Here is a 12038-nt window from a genome sequence, read left to right on the forward strand (position 1 = left end):
AACTATCCTCAAACAAACAATTCAAAAATATCCTAACATTTTAAACTGTACAAAAATAGCAGCATACAAATTTCTCTGGCTTGGCAGTCAAACACAGAGATTACGCTTTTTATTGAAACAAACGAACACACACAAAACAACAAAAACAGATGCACATTAATCCATGTCAAGGGGTTCGGGGGTCTGGTGGAAACCGAAGATAGGGGATCTAATTCTGTATACCTGGGTGCTAGAGCCTTAGGCTCTCCTTCGCCATTCCCTCATTCTAATGGTCTGCACGACATTGCAAAGTATCGCCAGTGCTAAAAGTGCTTCTACGACATAGGAGAGTGAACACCAAGTGATAAACTTATCACACCAGGTTGGGGTACTGCTGCCCGTTACTGGGCTCTGTGTACTGTGTGGGAGGGAATCATTGACGCCCTGTGGGGTGGGGGTGAGGGGGTTAGTGTCCGTGCGCAACCAAAGGGATCCTGCTAGTATCCGTGTAACAAAAATGGAGGTCATCTTCATCTTTCCTTCTCTTCTCTTCTTTTCTTCTCTTCTGGTCTTCTTTGAGCTTCTGGAATCCTGTGAACACAAGCATAATACCTGTTATTATCTTGCTTAAGATCTCGTGTGTTTGTCTGACCTTTGTTGCCAATTACCCTTTATAATTGGTCACCATCTGTGACTCCCTCATTTAAAAAAAAACAGTAAGAAGTCTTACAACACCAGGTTAAAGTCCAACAGGTTTGTTTCAAACACGAGCTTTCGGAGCACGGCTCCTTCTTCAGGTGAATGGAAAGGCTTGTTCCAGAAATGTTTATATAGACACAGTCAGAGATGCCCCGGAATGCGAGCACCTGCAGGCAATCAAATCATTAAAGATGCAGAGAGAGAGGTAACTCCAGGTTAAAGAGGTGTGAATTGTCCCAAGCCAGTTCAGTCGGTAGGCCTCTGCAAGTCCAGGCTTGTTGGTGGGGGCCGAATGTAATGCGACATGAATCCCAGATCCCGGTTGAGTCCGCATTCATGCGTGCTGAACTTAGCTATAAGTTTTTGCTCAGCAATTTTGCGTTGTCGCGTCTCCTGAAGGCCTCCTTGTAGAATGCTGACCCGGAGATCAGAGGCTGAATGTCCTTGACTGCTGAAGTGTTCCCCAACTGGAAGGGAACAGTCCTGCCTGTTGATAGTCGCACGATGCCCGTTTATTCGTTGTCGCAGTGTCTGCATGGTCTCGCCAATGTACCACGCTTCGGGACATCCTTTCCTGTGGAAAGGATGTCCCGAAGCGTGGTACATTGGCGAGACCATGCAGACACTGCGACAACGAATAAACGGGCATCGTGCGACTATCAACAGGCAGGACTGTTCCCTTCCAGTTGGGGAACACTTCAGCAGTCAAGGACATTCAGCCTCTGATCTCCGGGTCAGCATTCTACAAGGAGGCCTTCAGGAGACGCGACAACGCACAGGAAAGGATGTCCCGAAGCGTGGTACATTGGCGAGACCATGCAGACACTGCGACAACGAATAAACGGGCATCGTGCGACTATCAACAGGCAGGACTGTTCCCTTCCAGTTGGGGAACACTTCAGCAGTCAAGGACATTCAGCCTCTGATCTCCGGGTCAGCATTCTACAAGGAGGCCTTCAGGAGACGCGACAACGCAAAATTGCTGAGCAAAAACTTATAGCTAAGTTCCGCACGCATGAATGCGGACTCAACCGGGATCTGGGATTCATGTCGCATTACATTCGGCCCCCACCAACAAGCCTGGACTTGCAGAGGCCTACCGACTGAACTGGCTTGGGACAATTCACACCTCTTTAACCTGGAGTTACCTCTCTCTCTGCATCTTTGATGATTTGATTGCCTGCAGGTGCTCGCATTCCGGGGCATCTCTGACTGTGTCTATATAAACATTTCTGGAACAAGCCTTTCCATTCACCTGAAGAAGGAGCCGTGCTCCGAAAGCTCGTGTTTGAAACAAACCTGTTGGACTTTAACCTGTAAGAAGTCTTACAACACCAGGTTAAAGTCCAACAGGTTTGTTTCAAACACGAGCTTTCGGAGCACGGCTCCTTCTTCAGGTGAATCTGGTGTTGTCTTACAACCTGGTGTTGTAAGACTTCTTACTGTGCTCACCCCAGTCCAACGCCGGCATCTCCACATCATAAAAAAAAACAAATTCTGGACAAGACATTCTAAAAAAAATACTGACACAGTGCGAGCCGTCTCGCAGCCTGTGCAATTTACCATCCCAATGTTTGAGGATGTAAATAGCATGAGGAAAGCAACCGAAGGGTCGACATGAAACAAACCAAAAATCTTTTGAACTGAAAGAGCCAAAATGAGGTGCGTATCGGCGGGTAAGAAATGGACGGAGTCCCCGGGTAGGACGACGGTATGTGCTCTACCCGAGCGTAGCTGACCTCCCGCCAGGCAGGGCGGGAATTAGTGCCGTTTCTCCACTGCCTGAGTAACCGGCAAGAACGGGTACGAATGTGGTCGTCGTGGGGGTTGCAGTAATGTCTCTTCTCTCTCGAATCAGAAGAGTAGTTATGAACCGGTGTCTGGGCAAGTTCTCAGAGGTTTCTGCTGATAAACTAGTCGGTTGTCTGTGGACAAACTTGTTCCATTAACTGCCAGGGGGCATTAAAGGAGTGGTGGCGTGGGGTGAAAACGAGCAAATTCTAAACAATCAACACTTAACAGTAACACAAACAAACAAACATGCAACAAACATGGTGCAGATTCCATCAGAAGGACACCGTAAATCACATTTGGCTTGGGGTGTAACTAGCATATGGAGTCAGTGCAGTGTGACTGAAGAAGAGAGGAAGGAGGAGAGGAACAAAAATGAATTGGTGTTGCTGAGGTGTCCCTGCCATGAAAAGTGGCGGATAAGCGCTCACAGTTTGCATGGGGCAGCTGGGACCTTGTAGCTGCTGTGGGTGGTGTTCTCTTTCATATCTGGGGGCGAGTCTAGCTGGTGGTAGGGGTCTCCTGCAATCTCGGGCGAAGTGTCCTGGCTGCCCACAGTTGTAACATGACACCTGGGGCACATAAGATGGAGCAGGCTATCTGGTGCATTGTTCCCTTGGGTATGGTTCCCTGGGTGGGGGGTCGGGGCTGTTGGTGTCGTTGCTGGTTCGGGGGGCATTGGTGGGCTGATTCCGTTGCTGTTTCAGGGGGGCTTGACGTTCTCGTGCGTAATGTCCTAATTGGCCGCAATTATAACACTCCTGGGATTTGGTCTGCTGTGGGCTGTTCCTTCCCTTATTTACCCATGCGGGGTTTTGATGTGTTTTAACTGGATGCATGTCTGCATCTGCCTGTTCTTCCTCGGGTTTTATAAATGCGGTTTTGCCTTGTACTGATTGCTCCCAAGCGCGGGACAACCTTTTCAAAACCCATTTTTCATTGTGGGCCTCGTCTGAGGGGTCATATTTCACGCAAGCTCTCTGTCCTGCCTCAGTTGCATGAGAGGCCAGGATTCGAGCCCACTTGGCCATGTTATCTGCGGACAAATGGGCGCGGGCTAGCTCTCTGAAAACTGCTGTGAAGTGTATCCACAAGCGTCCAGCAAACGCTGTGGGGTGCTCTGTTTTCTTTTGCCTACATCTATTCAGGCCTTTTACCAGGTCTCCTCTGTTGTAGCCGATCGAATCAAGGATCGCTGTGTGTATCTCTGTTAGCGTGCCTCCTCCTACATTCTGTGGGTCGGGAAGGGCTGCCACGACTGAAGGGTCGAGGCTCAAATCTGTGAGCTTTATCTGCTCTCTCTCGTCCAGGCCGTACATGGTGGCCTGCTGTTTAACCCTAGCAAAGAATTGGTGGGGGTCTGAAGTGGGGAGGAACGGTGTAATTGTTACTGGGTTTATGGGGGTGTGTTCTGCCTGTTCAGTGGGGGATTGGGGTGCTCTCCTTTTCAGGGGTTTCTCCTGCGTACATGCTCCATTTACGTATCTGTGGGCTGTCTCATTTAATTCCTGCCAATCTGATCCGTTTTCCTGATCTAGTTGGGGTCCGAATGTGCTCTGAAAGCCATTTTGAACAGAAAGTAGGGATTACAATTCTGCAATTTGCTTCCGGCACTTTGCGTGGTCTACGGAGCTCTGCCTCTGTTCTATTGTGGAAACATGGAGTGCTCGTAGGGCTTCTTTTAAATCGTTGTACTGTTTCTTCAATGTTTCTACCTGCTGCTCGGTTTCCTCTCTTACCAAGACCGCACGTTGTGTGTCCTGGTAGGCCTTATCATACTGTGTCTGGAAGCTGCTTAAGTGCGACAGACAAGACTGGTGTGCCCTCTTGGCATCATCCACCTCTCTGTCCTTTGCTGCTAACTTCCCTCTCAACTCGTTATTCTCCTTCTTAATCTCGCTCACGTCTACCTTACTGGTTCTATCTCTCTCCTCTATCTCTCTGCGGAGCGTCCGAATGACCTCCTCTGTGCCTCGCAATTGTGCCAGACAGGACACGATTGCCATCGGCTTGCGAGCTTTTCCCAAGCTCTTCTTGTGGATCTCTGTCAGGTTCTCCCACCAAGTATGTCCTATTCTCCCGGGACCTGTTTCCTCATTAGCGCAAAATTCGCTCCAAGGGGGCCATCCTTTCCCTTTGAGGTACTTCCTAATTTCCGCTTCCCAAACGGGACACTGTCCTACTCTGCTGGTCGCTGCGACCTCGAATTCCTGTGGGTTCATAAGGCATTCCATTGCCTTTAGTTCCATCTTTCGTATCTCTGGGTTCTCTACTAAATTTGGAACCGGGGGTGATAAAGCGGTGATGTAAACACGGGTACGGCTTACGCTAATTTCCGGCCTACAAAACTCCCGACAGTTTTACGCAACAAAATCTCACAGGTTTACCTTATATCCCTGTTAGTACGCATGCATTAACACACTTCCGAATTCTGGAGGCTTGATCAGTACTGCTTAAACACTTGTGGTTTTCCTGTTTCCAATTGGATTTCGAATTCAGATTTTGGGTTCTCTCGGAGTGGGTGGGGCCACTTCTAAGTCGAGTCCCGGCGGAGTCGCCAGTAAATGTTGCTCGTTATGCTTTCCTTAATTTGCTCTGTTTTAATTACCTTTGCTCAAGAGTCGCCAGGTATCTTTTTGATACCACCACAAGGTTCAAAACCGAATACTGATCAAAGACTCGATATACCAGTTAGTAAGTTTGAAATCAATGCACATTTATTTACACACACAATCAATTATTACTCGTGCACAAACTCTACTCACTAAACTACAACTACTACTAAAAGCCTATACTTAGCTTCGGGTGCCCACTCAGTCAGAGGAACAATGGCCATTGTCCAGTTCTGATACTGCTGGCTTCGAACTTGTATGGAATAGTAGCTAGGAGTACCTATCACTAGGAGTGCGTAGCGTGCGTTGACCTTAGACTTACTTGACTGGTGCTTGGCGGGCCTCTCGTCGCTGAGAGCCAAATGCCAAGGTGAAGATGAAGAAGAAGAGCGATCTGTCTTTGGGGACTCCTCTTTATACCCCTAAGGGTTTCGCGCCCTTCTGGGCGGTTCCTGAACTTGGCCCCAATTAATTGGACCATGTCCCAATCATTTGTATTGATTCTCTCCAATAAAGGGGTCGTTTCTCGATCGCTGGGCGGGCCCTAGGTGACTGTTGGCCTGCCTTTGTTTTAGTCTCCACTGGCGCTGGGGAGTCTGCTCTGGTACCGATTGCTTAAATGTTTCTCTTTTGTCCCCGGAGATAGCTCATTACTATGCTAATGGCTTGTAGTATCGGTTCTGTCTGGGACCTGCAAGTTCCAATCCACAGGCAAACCTTGCACCTGCTTGTTTTCCTAGCACTGTCCAATTTTCCCTTTACTCTTTGCAAGTGTCCATTTTGGAATCGGGATGTGGCCACCCCAGGTGGCTACATGGGAAACCTTGCAGGAGCAGGCCAGACAAAGTGGAGCCTATAAATTTGAGACAGGGGTCTCACACTTTACGGAATGCAAGTAGAGTGGAGTACAGAAGTTAGGAATTCCATAGGAATACAATCCACAACTATTTTATCTCCAGGTTTGAATCGAATTGTACTTGTCACTGATCTAGGAGCAGAGGATATTTTTCTGAACTGCAAATGGTAGAATGTTATAAAGCCTTTTTTCATTAATATCAGTAATTCTAGTATCTGGAAAACGCAGAATTCTGGAAAAAGGATCAAATTCTAAGACCCTGCCAAATATCCTCTCAAGCTCCTTATCTATACCAAATCAAAGGATTGAATCTTGACACAGAACCATACGTAGTGTATATAATAACCCTTGACTACCAGTCCCTTTAGGCACATTGGGGATATATCAGGATCAAACCTTTGTCTCAAACTCAGTGTAATGTGCAAACAGTGAAATAACTCCTTCATTCTGTCAGACCCGCCGAGATTGTCCAATATTTTCTGTTTTTGTTTCAGATTCCAGAATTCCTAGTCATTTGCTTTTATCTTCTTCATTCTGTTGCATACTGCAATTTTATTGATTTTGTCCCATATACTACCCCATGTCTCCTCATCAGTGTCAATTGTCAGCAATGTGGCGCAGTGGTTAGCACTGATGCCTCACGCCGTCGAGGACCCGGGATCAATCCTGGCTCCGTGTCACTGTCCATGTGGAGTTTGCACATTCTCCTCGTGTCTGCATGGGTCTCACCCCCCACAACCCAAAGATGGGCAGGGTAGGTGAATTGGCCATGCTAGATTGCCCCTTAATTGGAAAAAATCATTGGGTACTCTAAATTTATTTTCAAAAAAATCAATGTCAATTGCCAAGTCTCTTTCACAAGACTGCAAGGTACCCCATGTACTCACACAGGATCTAGAACAGAAGGAACAGAACGTATCATAAAACATGCTAATTAACTGTTTAGGTTCCACAGAAGTCACGATTTTTTCCACCAGGGAAATAGTAGAGCCAAGACACACTCTTGTTAAGGACACCAACTGGTCTGCTTTAATATCGAATCAAATGGGGCTGGTTTAGCACACTGGGATAAATCGCTGGCTTTTAAAGCAGACCAAGGCAGGCCAGCAGCACAGTTCAATTCCTGTACCAGCCTCCCCAAACAGGCGCCGGAATGTGGCGACTAGGGGCTTTTCACAGTAACTTCATTGAAACCTACTCGTGACAATAAGCGATTTTCATTTCATTTCATTTTCATTTCTAACCCATTCCCTTATAAAGTCTCTTCAGTTGCAGATACTTAAAAAGAATGTCTCGGGATATCAAATTGTGGGCATAGCTGCTCAAAGGATGACGAGGAGGCACCGTTGAACAGTTTCCCAGCTGACAAATGCGTCTGTCTCTCAAAATATCAAATCCATGGTAGGAAGTCCGGGCTGCCGAGAATGGGAGAGAACAGAAAAGTCAGTTAAATCTCCCTTCTTCTCCACGCTTTAAGAGTGTTAATAATTATAGAAAAATCACACCCAAAGTCCCTGTAGAACAACAGAGCCTGCAAAGTATACACTGTCTGGCCTGCTTCAATATTGAGCCAAATGGAGGTGGAGCCCTTTCTAACTCAATCCCTTATAAACCTAGGACGAGAGGCTAATGTGTGCATTCTAATATTAAGCACCACAAACCCACATTAGAACCTGGGAGCTTCAACTTCAAACAAAGCTTATTTTTATTCCCGAATGAGCTGATCATTCCATTGATCTCCTTTAAGACCTTAACAGACAATAAGTTTGGCGATATCTGCAAAGGATACAGCAATCTAGGCAATGCATTCATCTTAATCAATGTAATTCTACCTAGCCATGATATGGCAGGGAAGATCAACAAGTCAGGTCCCTCCTGATAGACAAAATTAACGGAAATAAATCGGTCCTGTACAATTGCTTGAAGAAAGAGGTCATTCCAACACCTAGATAAGTAAACCCCGAAGGGGACTACCTGAAAGGGAGGTGAGCAAAGCGGGGTGGTCTACCTCTCAGTCTTCCCATTGGCATAGCCTCAGACTTTGTAAAATTAATCTTATAACCGGAAAAAGCGCTAAATCCATCTACTGCATCAATAATAGCAGGAACCGGGATGTCCGGCTTCAACTCAAACAACAGCACATTGTCTGCATAAAGCACGATCTTATTCTCCTTCTCTACACTGGGAGCCCAAAAATCAAAGGATCCTACCTAATAGCCTCCATCAAAGGCTCTATAGCCAAATAGCATGGGGGGGGGGGGGGGGGGGCGAGGAACACCCATGCCTGGCCCCTCTCTGAAGGCCAAAATCCTCAGAACTATAACCATTTGTAAACACTATCGCCAAGGGCCTAGGACACAGCATCTGTATCCACTCAACATATTCCTCTCCCTGGAATTGAACCTGGGACCCTGGAGCTGTGAGGCAGCAGTGATAACCACTGTGCCACCATGCCGCCATCTGTTATCGAAACAGATTCTCCATGTTCAAGACCCTTAATCTCCCTCATCAACCCTCCTTACCCTTCACATAATTCTCCACCTTGAAGGGAGCATCGAAAACGAGGTGAAGAAAGCCTGCCCCACCCATTCCCACATTAACCTTGTCATCCAAATCAATCTCCTGTAACACCTGGACTGATTCAATGACCGCTAAGGCCCCTCCCCCCCCCGGTCCCTGCCGCATTTGGTGGCCAGCGGGCAGAACAGGGTGGCACCATGCCACCTCGGACAACCGAGCAGCAGCCAGGCCCATGCATGGCCAGTCGCTCAGAAGATGGCCGTCAAAGGGAACCCAGGTTGCAGGGTGGGCATCACAGCAGACTATCCGTCAATAGTTGTGCACATTAAATCCCTGTTAATACTGTAACAACCTGCCTTGGTGCCCTGTCAGATGGGTGTGAGGGGTGGGCTAGTCTGGGCTGGGCAGAGAGGGGATGTGGGGGGTGAATGGGCAGACGTTGTGGGCGGGCTGTGCTCTCCCCCCCCCCCCCCCCCCGCCCCCCTGACAGTTCCCACCATTGCCACCCCAGGGATCCGATGGGACCGTGTGATGGAATGACCAATTCGCATGCAGGGATCGCCCAGGTGTCTCCGGTTGGCACTGCAGGCTCTGCCCCTTCATGCCTTCCCCATCTCTGCACCCCTGGCCCCATCGGTGACCTGCACCATCAGAGCCTCTGGCCCTGGTGCCTGCCCCTGCTGCCAGGGATACCGTTGGCTGGCACTGCCTTTGCCAGCAGTATGCCCCCAGCTCGAGCCCGGTGCCCCCATAGGGGCTACAGCAGGCGTTGCTCTTGAGTAGGCCGCATGGTTCTCCACCGGCGGGTGGTGGCCGGTTGGGTGGTGGGTGGCATGGTGGAGGGTGAGGTGCGGGGGTGGGAGCTGGGATGCGGGGCTTGAGAGGTGGGGGTGCCCATATGGCAGGTGTCACTCTGCAGAACCAGGGGCCAAGATGGGGGACGCAACAAGATGGCTGCTTTGCAGGCTGTGGTAATGGCAGTCTGTGCCTGGACACCACCCCAGTCCCGTGGCAAGGGTCACCCTGGCACCATGGTCGTCTGAACCCTGGTCCGCCGATTCTCTGGGGCCCGAGAATTGGCGTGATTGTGGAGTACGCCGCGCGGCTGGGGGCCCATTGACAGAGGTCAGCCCAGCGATCCGATGGACCGAGTTCCCGACGGCGTGGAACTAACCTGGTATTGCCGGTTGGGATGCTGTCGTGGCGGCTGCAGTATCAGTCCGCGGTCGCCCTGGTGGGGGTTGGACACCGGGGGGACTTATAGGCGGCCGGGGGTTTTATCTGTGTGGTTAGATGCTCAGGCGCGCAGCCGATCCGGGGGGGGGGGGGGGGGGGGGGGGAATATTTTTGTGTGTGGCTCCGCGGTCCGGGTCTGCCATAGAGCTCGGCACGGCCACTGGAAGCTGCCGCCGTGTACATACGTGGATTCCAGACTGGAAGTGCAAGTTCCATATCCACAGCTAAAGCTGCAGGAATTACTCTGGGTCCCTGCTAGTCCCCTGCAGGCTTTGTATTAGCTGATCTTTTCCCAGGAATCTCTGGAGTAAAACTCCAGCGTTTTTATGCCAGCGTGGGGGACATAGTCTAATTTTGGAAAATCCAGCCCAATGTCTAAAGCAAGCCCCAAATTGTAACAGTAATATTCGAATAAAATATTGAGACTGAATCTCGGATTTTCGTGGACTATATGTTTTAGCAACCCATTGGATGCATTTATTCAGGTACTAGGAAGGCCTTAATCATGAGAATTTGGGATATTATTATGGGGAGTTGGACATGTTCTTTTGAAGCAGCAGATTAGAGTCCAATCTCCAAGCCGTTGTGTATATCTGTCCTTAAGAAGGTGGTGGAAAACCGCCGTTTGGAACCTTGGTAGTCCACGTGGTCTAGGTACTTCCACAGTGATGTTAGGAAGGGAAGTACTGTAAGGAAAAATTAGGTAACATTTGGGCAATAGACAATGGTAAATTTCTGATTCAAGTGCAAGTTCTGATTACAGAATTAAAATATTTAATTTCATCACTGACTTTATTTATCTTTTTCCGCAGATATCATGTTTGAAATTAAGAAGATCTGCTGTATTGGTGCTGGATATGTTGGTGGGCCAACATGCAGTGTCATTGCTCATATGTGCCCAGAGATTCGTGTTTCAGTTGTAGATGTTAACCATGCAAGAATAGAGGCCTGGAACTCAAATACTCTTCCAATCTATGAGGTTAATCAGTGAAACATTTAGCCAATTTATTGCTAACCCTGCTTCGCAAAGCTTTTGAGTGTTTGCCATTCTGTCGATATTCAATTCTAATTGTTCGTTTTTTTCCAGCCTGGTTTGAAGGACGTGGTAGAATCATGCAGAGGGAAGAATCTTTTTTTCTTGACTGACATCGATGCTGCCATTCGAGAAGCTGACCTTATATTTATTTCGGTAACTTTTTCGCCCAATATTCTCTTCTTTCCTGAACGTAGTGATTCTTACAGCTGTACAGTTACCCATGTGGTTATCGTTCATGTGTAAGCTCATCCACTGAGTGCCAGCGGGCTATGCAGTCATGGAGGAAATCACATCTCAACCATATCCTATTACTAGCCACCATTCGCCACTCTTTGCATTTTAGCAGATCCCAAGAAAAGGAATTTGTGGAATGTCTACGAGATGGCTTTTGGAGCAGCTTGTGACTGAGCCTACTAGAGAACAGGCAGTTCTGGATTTGGTGATGTGTAATGATTAGGGAACTTAGGTTAAGGAACCCTTTGGGGATAGTGACCACAACATGCAGTTTGAGAGGGAGAAGCTGGTATCAGATGTAATGGTTTTACAGTTGAGTAAAGGTAACTACAAAGAAATGAGAGAGGAGCTGGCCAGGGTTGCCTAGCAGGAAAGACAGTGGAACAGCAATGGCAGGAGTTTTGGGGGTTATTTAGGAGGCACAACAGAAATTCATCCCAAGGAGGAGGAAAAATGCTAAGAGGAGGCCTAGGCAACCATGGCTGACAAGGGAAGTCAAGGACAGCTAGTAATATAAAAGAAGATTGCTTTTTTTTTCGATATATAATAGGTAAGACAGAGGCAAGAATGGAAATAGGACTACTGGAAAATGAGGCTGGTGCAGTAGTAATTGGGATCAAAAAAATGACAGAGGAACTGAATAGATACTTTGCATCAGTCTTCATAGTGGAAGACAGCAGTAGGATACCAGAACTTTCAGGGAGTCAGGGGACAGAGGTGAATGTAGTGGCCATCACCAAGGAGAAGGTGTTGGGGAAACTGAAAGGTCTAAAGGTGGATAAATCACCCAGAGTGGATGGACTACTCTGAAGGAGATATCTGAGGAGACTGTGGTAGTGTTGGTGGTGGTCTTTCAGGAATCACTGGCGGCAGAGAGGATTCTAGAGGACTGGAAAGTGGCTAATGTAACACCACTGTTTAAGAAGGGAGAGAGGCAGAAGACTGGAAATTATAGGTTGGGGAACCTGACTTTGGTTGTTGGTAAGATTTTAGCGGCTATTACTAAGGATGAGATTGCAGAGTACTTGGAAGTTCATGATAAAATAAGACTGAGTCAGCATGGCTTCATCAAGGG

At 48.1% G+C, this 12038-nt stretch overlaps 1 protein-coding gene across 2 annotated transcripts in view; it reads left to right on the forward strand.

The window, feature by feature from the left end:
* Positions 1 to 12038, forward strand: part of ugdh (UDP-glucose 6-dehydrogenase) — a 55461-nt gene that overhangs the window by 10303 nt on the left and 33120 nt on the right. The window contains exons 1-3 of one of the 2 annotated variants that reach the window (XM_038791394.1): positions 7358 to 7379; positions 10506 to 10672; positions 10781 to 10882. In XM_038791394.1, the coding sequence (XP_038647322.1) occupies positions 10511 to 10672; positions 10781 to 10882 (264 nt within the window). In that variant the 5' untranslated portion in view covers positions 7358 to 7379; positions 10506 to 10510. Of the gene's footprint in view, positions 1 to 7357; positions 7380 to 10505; positions 10673 to 10780; positions 10883 to 12038 lie in introns of those variants that run through there. The other variant, XM_038791393.1, reaches the window with a different exon arrangement.

This window comes from Scyliorhinus canicula, chromosome 3 (assembly GCF_902713615.1).
Source record: "Scyliorhinus canicula chromosome 3, sScyCan1.1, whole genome shotgun sequence".
NCBI lineage: Eukaryota > Metazoa > Chordata > Chondrichthyes > Carcharhiniformes > Scyliorhinidae > Scyliorhinus > Scyliorhinus canicula.